The 11,066-nt window shown below is 30.4% G+C and overlaps 1 protein-coding gene across 2 annotated transcripts; it reads right to left on the bottom strand.

The window, feature by feature from the left end:
• Nucleotides 1–248: 248 nt before the first annotated feature.
• Nucleotides 249–10,828, bottom strand: LOC120351876 (sensory neuron membrane protein 2-like). 2 transcript variants are annotated; one of them, XM_039430608.1, is made up of 8 exons: nt 10,675–10,828; nt 9,727–9,884; nt 6,394–6,669; nt 6,058–6,263; nt 4,491–4,690; nt 2,848–2,966; nt 1,704–1,829; nt 249–689 (listed from the first exon to the last, which is right to left on the bottom strand). In XM_039430608.1, exons 5-8 carry the CDS (start codon nt 4,492–4,494, stop codon nt 516–518), a joined length of 423 nt encoding a protein of 140 aa, XP_039286542.1. In that variant the 5' UTR covers nt 4,495–4,690; nt 6,058–6,263; nt 6,394–6,669; nt 9,727–9,884; nt 10,675–10,828; the 3' UTR covers nt 249–515. The 2 variants fall into 2 exon arrangements, with proteins under 2 accessions (XP_039286542.1, XP_039286543.1); XM_039430609.1 differs by lacking the exon at nt 6,394–6,669.
• Between the last annotated feature and the right edge of the window lie 238 nt (nt 10,829–11,066).

Here is an 11,066-nt window from a genome sequence, read left to right on the forward strand (position 1 = left end):
AAAATAATTGTACGAAAATGAGAGCGCAGGACTTTTTGATAGAATCAGTAGTAAACGGCAATCGTGCACTCCTATTGTTTTATTGAAATAACATTGGTCATAAAGCTCCGTGCTGCAAACTAAGGCTTGCACGGCATATAGTTATATTTCTCAGTTGTGTAGTAAGAAAATTATTAAATCACTCCAAGGACTAAGTCATAATTTTTTTGTCATATGAGCTGAATTAAATCAATAAATAATCGCATGAATAAAGTCAAAATCTTTATTAACAAATTTTAATCACAATTTCTGTAGGCTATACAAAAATGATTCAACTTGAATAAGATTTTATTGTTATTTCTATTGTTAATCCATTTCTACACATATGCAACAGAAAATTTGAAGGCAAGCCACAAGGAAAATGTCTACGTGTGCATGGAGGAATCTGTGTTTTGTTGGCAATTCTGGCGTTGAGGTTGTCCATTACAACTTTAATGTGTTTAATGTGGGGTGGAGACTGGAGATGGCTCGATCTATTACACTTTTTGTTTCATATTGGATTTGCTGAGTTTACACATGAATAAGCTTGTTATTATTATAATAGAAGTGCTTGTTGTCAGAATACTCCATTTTACAATATTAATGATGAGCAATTGTTCGATAATTAATTCGTTCAGCTTATCTATTTCTTCAGGGCCAAGTTGTATACCCTGAAAATTGAAAATAAAATAATTACCGGTATTCAACAATCACAATAATCCGTCTCATTAGTTACGCACAAGCCTAGATCAGCAAAAATGATTGGGAAGCAAAAACGTACTGTATATTCAGATTACAGTAACTTGTACATTTTTATATATTCATTATTAGCATTATTAGGCAAAGGCATTAAGGCTGTGCAAAGTATAAAAATAAACTTTCTACTGGTAATATTTTCCAAAGTTTTTCGATTTGTATTTCATCAAGCTATCAACATGAAAAAGTTTTCACAGGAAAAAATTTTTTTCCGATCATTACTTTCTGAGATATGAGCGCCTAAAGTTTATTTTTTTGGGACAGAACATTTCATATTCGGTAAAAGATAACTCCTTGAAATTTCGAGGATAAATTCTTCATGGTATTGTTGATTTAATAAAACAAAAATGTTCTGAAAAAATATCATTTTTTGACAAAGTTATTCAATTTACCAAAAATAACTCAACAAAAATTTAGTTTTGGTTATTTTTAGTAAATTGAATAACTTCCTCAAAAATTTATATTTTCAGAAAATTTTTGTTTTATTCAATCAACAATACCATGAAAAATTTATCCTCTAAATTTCATGGAGTTATCTCTTACCGAATTTGAAATGTTCTGTCCCAAAAATTTAAACTTTAGGCGCTCATATCTCAAAAAGTAATGATCGGAGAAAAAATGTTTTCCTGAGAAAACGCTTTCATTTTCATAGCTTAATGATATACAAATCGAAAAACATTGAAAAATATCACCAGTAGAAAGTTTATTTTTAGCCTTTGCACAGCCTGAGTTTCCTGATGATCTGCACCCTTGTTTTATAGATTTATCTACCCATTCAGTTCAGAAAACTTTTATCCTGAAATAATTATTTCAGAACCGGTTATAACAAAGTATTCTTAAATTGAAATAATTTTCAGTCACTAAGATAGTATTGAAGTGAGCCTGGCCTAATCTTTTATTCAATTTCAATATCTTGAAATTTGTCATACCTCTTCCACCCACAGTAGAGGAAACGTTAGATTTCTCAAATCTTTCATGAGTGTCATCGTTGTTATTTGATTCAATTTTAAATTCACTTGGATTCTATGGTAGCCTTCCAAGGGAATTCCAGTTTTCTGAAAAAAATGTAGTACGGTATTTCAATTTATTTGCCATTTTCTAAAAATAATAAAAATACGGTACAATTTTTTCTCTGCAGTGCATCCTTAAGTAAATGAATGTAAAACAATATTAACAAAAATAATCTAATAACAAAATCTAAATAAAATCTAAAAACAAAATTTTTCAAAATTTCTATTGTAGAAGTTTTTTTCTATTGTATTTTATTTCAATGGCATTGCTATACAATATTAGTCTGTTCGCTAGCTATGGGTTGAGATTTTAAAAAATGAATATTTAAGTAGCACATAAAATGTTTTCAAAAAATTGATCATTATTATGCTATCATATTTTGTAATTTTGAATCTTAATATGGAGCTTTCAAATTGATTTTCAACATCCTAGACCACAGATGAGCATGTAGAAAAATTATGGATTTTGTCTTATTTATTAAATTTTCTATTAACAAAATGGGAAATGAAGCGGATTTGATTTAAGTTACTTGAATAAAATTCACATTACTTTGCTAAAATTGTTGTGTACATTATTTCATCACAAGATTAAAAAGCTTTTTCGAAAAAATTTGATTTTACCCAGTCATTGACTAGAATAATGAAGTTTTTATTTATCTCATGTGTTAGACAATTTATGGGTAATTTATTTATGAGAATATTGCAGTAGTTGTGATAAAATTGCCGTCTGCTTACTGAGAGTCTGGAGAATATTATTTTACATCGATTTGTTTTTTGTATTGTATAGTAGGTAAACGGTTCAAGGGTAACTTACTTATTAATGATAAGAGTAACTTAATTACTGTATCGATTTTCAAATGAGTCATTGCCAGCAAATCTGACAATGTAATTTCAATTTCGATTTTGAACATGAATACTTCAAACATAAGCCAACCTTGACCTTTATGAATTTTAAATTATTCATGGCAAGCCTATCTATACATTTAACTTATAAAATTAATACACTTATCTTGTTTGAAAATTCAAAAAAAATCTCAAATCAACATTATGCAAATCGACTTACTGGTTCAATATCAAAGTATGAGTTATGCAATTCTGGATCCGGCTTCAAACCATCGACATCGTCCAACAAGTCATTAGCTGCATCCAAGAAATGAGGCTTGGTCATTATTACAGGCACATCTGTCAAATTGAATAATAGTTTTCAAAACAAACTATTCACTTTCTCAAAAAGAAAAATTTTAAGAGGAAAAGTTTAGTTTTTTGTTTTTTTTAATGTTTAATCAGATTTTAATGGAAATTGAATTTTTATTGTATTTGAGAATTAAGGAGTTTAGAACTTGAAATCAAAAGTGAATGTTAATGGAGTGTCTGTTTTATTCTGTAGTTGTAACAGATAAACATAATTTATAAATTTATTACAAAGCACAACCATGAATAAATGTTTGTAACGTAGGATCAGATTATTTCTTTATTTCAGACTAACAAGAAGCCAGTGCTCCGCAAGGTTCTTTTTTAAAACTTGACAAACTGAAAACTTGACTAAATGAAATCTTAAAGAATTGAAAATAGGCCTATAACATTCCTCGGTTAATTAAAAATATATATGCAAAATTTAAAGTTAGCCAGTCCAGTATTTCAGACGTGATGATGCTTCAAACATAATTTTCCCATCCCGTATAAGCCAGTTATTTCCTTTATTACAGAAAGATATAGATAAGTTTCTGAAACCGATACAAATAATTCTAATTCATTAAGAAATATTATCGAGACCTTTCGGAGAGAGTGCTCAGTGTCATGAAAGGAAAACGGGACTTTCTTTTAAGGCTGTGCAAAGGCTAAAAAAGCTTTCTGCTGGTGATATTTTTCAAAGTTTTTCGATTTATCGAAATGGAAAAGTTTTCTCAGAAAATTTATTTCCCGATCATTACTTTTTGAGATATGAGCGCCTAAAATTTTAATTTTTGGGACAGATCATTTTAAATTCTGTAAGTGATAAATCCATTAAATTTCTAGGATAAATTCTTCATAACTTAGTATTGTTGATTAAATGAAACAATTTTTTTTAAATATAAATTTTTGAGAAAATTATAGTCTTTTGCACAGCCTTAATTTAACAGTATCCATTGGACATAAAAGATATATTAAATAAAAGGAAAAATTGCAATGTAAACCTTAACTTGCAATCTATCGTCTTTAATCTTGCAATTTTATTGAATTTTGTGTTTAATTGTGTACTGATTTGGTAGGTACCCTCTCTTCCTTCCTTTTTTTTCATTTCTATGCTATATTTCATTGTCAATGGAGAATCACTTCTATAGTGAGGCGTTATATGGGCAGTATTTGAACAACATTGGTGTTGCTATCCTTGTCTATCTATCATTCGACAAAGCAGACAGCACGATTCTTGACGAATAAAAAATAATTTATTATTTTGAAATTACCAGTTGGACATCAGATATACCGGTATCAGCTATCTTCTTATAGAATTCAATGGCAAGGCAGAGAATCGGCAACACTGTTTCCTATCTTTCTTTACTGCCATTTTAACTTGGACCACACCTATAATACAACATTTTCTGTAATAATTTATTATTCATAACTCATTGAAGATAAGTAGGGAGTATAATGGGTAATCAACTGGTTAATTCTATTATAATAGAATTGAGTTAGTTGAATTGAACTTTTCAACGTACATAGACCTACCCATGCAATTGGAAATGTCAACAGCGCCTTTTGGAGCACATGTAGTTGGCTGTGTAAGGCCGTTTATTGTACCGTTACAATAGCAGGACGCATCTTCATTGACGAGAACATCGTCTGCCAAGAATAACCAACTTGGTGTGAATCTCAGTCCTTTTACACCTTCGTAATAAATGTCTTCCTTGTATACCAAATGAACTACACTGTAAAATATAGTTTTTATTAGACAACATTTAGACTCTTTCTTCAAAAATTCATGAAACATTTAGATTCTTCCTTAAACTCATATTTAGAAACATACGCAGTACCCTCTTATTTTTATCAAGACGCTACCGGTTTAGGCCGATTATGCCATTCTCAAAAGTAAATATAGTATTAAAAAAGTAAGAAACATACAAACTTTACATCAAAAGAATATGTTTAAATAACTTAGCTCAGTAAAGTAAAATAGATTCGTGAGGCTTTTTGTTGGTTGAGAGTCACATCGATTTTTGTTCGTACGATATTTTTCTGTCCTTATAAATTTTATCAGATTAAACATAACTTGACAAACATCATCTGTTTGAAATCAATTGTTCAATCTAATGGAATCTATAAGGACGGCAAAAACTCGTGCATACGAACAAAAACCGATGTATGTTTACCTAGCCTTACGTTATGGTCCACGTGGGCTGCATATAATTTGAGCCGTCAATGAGCCTTACGACTTTCAATACTTTAGCCGGGACCGACAATTTAACGTGTCCATCCTATAACACGGGAGTAACCTGGCTAAAAACGTTTGTTTCTAACCGGGTTTAAACCCGAGACCACTATGCTGCTATGAAGCACTATATACACCAGACCACGGATCACTCCTTTAAGTAGCTTAAATCTTGAAGTATATATGAATAAAGAAAGATGAGAAGCTTACCGTGCTCAATAATTCTATTATATATTTTTTTGAAATATTGATTTTAACAATCATATCGATGTTTCAATAAAAGCGTGAGCCAGATATAAAAAAAAAAAATAACATTATTATCCAGACATAGTTAAAAACTCAAGTGAGGAGTTATTTAAAATTTTCAATGAAATATAGTGACTATAAAATTTATTTAATTCCTTTTATATAGTAACGTTGATTGATAATCGCGAATGTAATTCGATTACGAATTCTAATGAAATTGAAATTATGTAATGAAAAAATCTTTATTAAATTGCTTGAAAAGAATAGATCTTCCCAATATAGTAGTGGAAGTCTACTGGATTAGAAGAGGAAATAACTTAATGCTAGTATCCTATGATATTTATTGGAAAAATAAACTTTTGATGTGAAAAATATTAAGTCTAGATGATAGAGTGAAATCTCAAGATAGAAACACAAAAGTTTTGAATTGGAAGTGCATGCAGAGGAACCTATTATGACTGGAAACTCATAAGTTTATTTTAATGTAATAAGAGGCTGCTGAAAGATACTCCTAAGCTAGAAGGTTGCTAAATCTAACGTTGTGATTTGAGTTTTAATAGTGATAAAATGAAGATTTATGTGACGTATAAAGTACATAGTTGTTTTAATGATTATTCCTACCTGCATATATCTGTAGAGAAGACGCTCAATTGAGACTGTTTGTGGATGAATGGGGGGAGTAGTGAGACGTCACTTCCACCTATTTAATTGCAGCGTTTTCCGGACCAGAGCGACATGTCTGTCTTCTTGTTCCACCGAAGAATTTCACCCAGAGCTGATGGATCCTTATTTCCAGCGTTGATACTAAATGTGCCGAGACTTTGTCGCTGAAAGTCAAGATTTATAAGCATTAATGAGCATACAAAATATATCTTTTTGATAGAATAGTAGTTCAAAAATATGATACTCTGCTTAGTTCAATTTTTCAAAACTTGGTTTCAAAATCAGATGTCTTACATGCCTTAGAATTGCCATAGAGAAGTCACCATTGCTGCCCATTTGCAAAACCTTTATTGGCATCATATGACGAAGAGCCGAGCACATGGAGAATACTGCTATATTCTTGTCAGATCTTTGACAATCGATTTTGATGCCTGAGAACAGTAGATCTCTGACTGTAGCGTTGATGAATATCAAATTTGGTGAGTTGAATATGGGAGGAACGGCCAGCTCCATGAATATTCTCATCATTGACTGTAATCCTTTGATATCATTCAGAATATTTGTCACACCCTGAAAATCAAGGATGAAAATTGAAAAATTATTAGAATATTAATAAAAATTTTATCTGAGATGAGACTCGAAACTTTTTAAAGGTTCAAATCATTATCCTCGATGGAATCTCAATATCAGAAACAACCTATCTCAGAAATTGATTACATAGCTGAGTGATATGATCTAAAGATTTTGAAAATTCAAATGACTTTTCGAAAGAATGCCACAATAACGAAAATGGTTTGTTATTCATTCCACATTCAGCATTTTATCTTTTTTTTTTTTTTTTTTTTTTTGATTGGGGGGGTCTATAGCATTCTAAATCATCAATATTCTTTTATTGAAATTTGAGAGAAGAGTTGATATGAATCATTTTATGATTCGTACTTGCATACGAATAGAGAAATAAATTATAACTTTACCCACATACCGCATAACACAATTTCAATTCAAATTTCTTTAGAAAATCGGTTTCTTTTCATATAGCCCAATAAAATAGTACATGGGACCAAACAAAAATTAAGGTAATTGATTTCATTGTTTTAATCGATCCATTTGGGTACTAGTAAGAGTACTCTGTTACTATGTTATTTATTTGAATAAATTAATCCAATCTGATCTAATCTTGACCACACACCTCATCCCTCTTCTGCCATCTTCCTCTGAGAATCCCAAATGATAACTGACTTGACTTCCTTACAACAAATAACTATTTCTCATATCATTCATTATGAGTCAGTAAGATTGACACTAACCTTATGAACATCATGATAACACCATTATCACGATCAATAATACCATAAACGATTTGAAAAGAAGTGAAAATAGAAAAATCGCAAATTAGAAAAAATTATCAATTTTCGACGAGCCATAACTCGCTTCCTATTGGAGATAGAAGAACGTTTAGGGGGGATGAAAATTGTAGAGAATTTGATGCTCTTCAAAAACGTATAGAATACAAAAATTAATCTAACATGGTTTTGGAGATATCGTGAAAAAACTGAAAAAGTACGAAAATCTTGTTTTCAGGCTGCCAAAAGTTATGTCTTCAGAAATTTTGGTGGGAAACCATAGATCACTCTTACTAGTACCCAAACAGACCGATTAAAACAATATAATTTATTTATTATTTCATAAATAATGCAAATAATGGGCGCATTATAATGACTATTTGACTGGGCTAATAATTTAAAGAGGATATTTGAGTATTAAGAAACGTATCGTATTATAAAATAAAATAAGATTCTAAAAACTGTGCTTTATACTATCAAGACGTTTCACAACAATGTTGTGAATAGAGAAATTTAAATTTTTCAGGAATTAAAAAAACTCCAATGTAATTCTCCAGGGGTGTCCACCCTCCTAAGACCATGGACGCACCATTTCGTCATTTCAAACTTTTAAACACTGCTGACCTTTTTTTGGCCCCCCAAAAGGAAGATTTTCGAGGATACAATAAACCTCTCCCCTCTTCCCCTCCCCTTTGGGAGCCCTGAATTCTCAACTCGGAAATTTATACCTACCAGTTTTCATTCATTTTTTTCAAAGAACAGGTAATAATATACAAAGATAATAATATACAGTTTGATCAGATTACAGCAGTCGTTTATCGTTAAAAGATTGCTAAGCAATAATAGGTAGGTAGCCTACTAATCTAGGTAGGTACTATACTAATAAAAGTTACTGTTATTGGAGAATATTGGAGTTACTGATATTGGCTAATACTTCACTACTTTATGGAATATTCAAATAACATCTATTAAATTTAATAATAGACCACTTTTAGCAATAGAATAGTTGAAAAATTGATCAGATTATTTTAAATTATTGTAGTGGAATAATTTAAAAAATAACTGTAAATTATGTCCCTGGAAAAGCCAAAAAATACAACCAGTGCCGGATTCACAACAGTCAGGACATCATTTTCATCAAGAGGATATGATACATTTTTATCAAAAATATATGTTATATCCTGCTGGTATTCTACAGAATCCTCCAATGTATTTAATATAGAATGGAGTTTTTCTTCCGGTTTCCCTGAAAACCATATTAAATTTTCCATATTCATAAAGGAATTCTATATTCTATTTTAAGAACAAATGAATGAATTTCATATTTATGTTCATTCGTAAAATAAATTAATTAATTGTGTATGGAAATAATACACAATAACTTTTATTTACAATTCCGTCGACCTATTGAGGTGACTTTGTATATCCCGGGGTGACTTTGTCCCACCTCGCGGAAAAATATTCAAATCAGTTTATTTCCGATTTCTGTTATCCGAAATCGATGTTCAACATTGATAGTCTTAGCCCTGATCATTATCGAGGTTCTACAATCGATATCTTGTCAAACTTCGATATATTAGTTGAATTATCGACATAAAACCATACTGCTTGCTTCATCTTGTGATTCCGTTGTCGGAAAACTTCGTATTATAAAACTTATTCCTAAAAGACTTATGATATCGGTGAGTTCATATTATTTTGGCCTTTTTATTATTTCTAAAAAAGATCTTTGGGCACCAGAAACTTTTAAATATTTAAAAAAAAATAATTTGTGATTTCTTGATGTGGATTTCACTTGTTTTCAATGTCATTAGGTAGGTATTCATTTTAAAGGTTAACAGTTGGTTTCACTTTGTCTAACTCTTGAAAATTAACTTTTTCAAATAGGTATATTTTTCAAAGTGAGACAAAGTCACTCCAAACCCTGGTTGACATTGTCTCTTAATTTCAAAAAATATATCTTTATTAAAGTGGAGAAAAATATTTACTTTTTATAATGAAAAAAAATCTTCAAACATTGCAGAATACAATAAAAAATATTGCAAGAGATTTATTGCAACTCAAGTATTGATTGCAAGCTGTTTAAAATCTCAACTCCCCAAAATTGGGACAAAGTCACCCCGGTTTACCGGTAATAGAATACTAACTAAGTTTAGTAAAAGTAAAAGCAGTCAAGTGTACTTGAGAAGATTTTTGATGAGTTTCTAACATAATATTGTATTCGTTGAATCCTAATTCAGTAGGTAGTGAATAGATCATAGATAGGTAGTCAATAGATACTAACTTGTACACATAAGGTCCTTTCTCGATCAACTTTGGCTTTACTCCTAAATTGACCTCATCTGGATTAGTGACTTTAAATATATAGATTTTCAAATAGATTGGTATTGGCGATTCAATCCATCTGTTCCACGAATCAGTTCCGTTCCTGAGAGCCAGCTCCTGAATAATAAATAGGCTTGTATCAATCACATGAACAAGCAATATATCAACTTGAGACAATGATAACAATGTAGGTGAATTGGAGAGTAAATCATAAATATTGAGAAAAGCTTCCTATTTTAAAATCTTGAAAGGTAAAAAAATTGCTGCCGACGAAGCATTTGTTTCAGGTACATTATTCTATTTTTGGGGATTAAAAATACATAATTATTACTCCAAAAGACAATAATTTAAAATGCTACAATAGTTCACACTGTAGGTTTACAAAACCTACAAGAAGTAATAAAATTCGTTTGTGGAACTTTCATTGAATATCCTCACGTGATTTGACTTTTATTAAAGTCTCAATTGAAGATGATCAATGGGCCTATTTAAAAAATAGGCAATAGGTAGTTTATTAAATTTTGCAAAATAATCTAATTCCAATGGTATCATAGTAAGAGTGTGTTCTTATAAGAGTAGTATAAGAGTGTGTTCTTACATTAATATATGTTTTGCAAATTTTATAATGCAAAAATTTTATTCCAAGGAAACATGTATTTCATTGAAAACCTTGTTTTTCCTAGCTCTACATGACAAGCTTGGAATTTAAGTTTTAGCTTGTTCATGTTCTGTTGTATTTAAAATCCTTAAACTCAACTGATGCATGTTTATATGGATGAGTCATGAGTTTGAAGATTTATTTGCTGGTGAAAATTTGTATTGCTGGTAATATATGATAATGGTACCTACATATATTGTAAGTTATGTAGGCTATTTACAAAAATATTTGAAATGTATAATGACTTACTTGACCAATTCTCGAATTCACAATTCTATCCAAGAGGAACCAGTCAGTTAACAAAGTTATTGACAAAGTAAATATTCCTAAAACAAGAGCAAATGTGAGCGCTTTTCGAAAATCCATATTTGTTGATGCAATCATGCACGACAACCACTTGAAATTATTTCGGTGAAAATCTTATCTGGTAACTATGAGTTTTAAAAATGGGAGCAGTTCGTTGATACTTATATCAAGGACAACCAATCGGCATTTATAGTCATTTCGTTGCTAATTGTTTACCGTACCAAAAATACAATCTAAAATACTTTACGGTGGAAACCAAATTCTCGGTAGATTACAAATTCTATTTGTTTTCAATTTAAAGTGTGTAACCATTCTGTTTCTGTGATGATTTCATT

The sequence above is a fragment of the Nilaparvata lugens genome, chromosome 6 (genome assembly GCF_014356525.2).
Source record: "Nilaparvata lugens isolate BPH chromosome 6, ASM1435652v1, whole genome shotgun sequence".
Classification (NCBI taxonomy): Eukaryota; Metazoa; Arthropoda; class Insecta; order Hemiptera; family Delphacidae; genus Nilaparvata; species Nilaparvata lugens.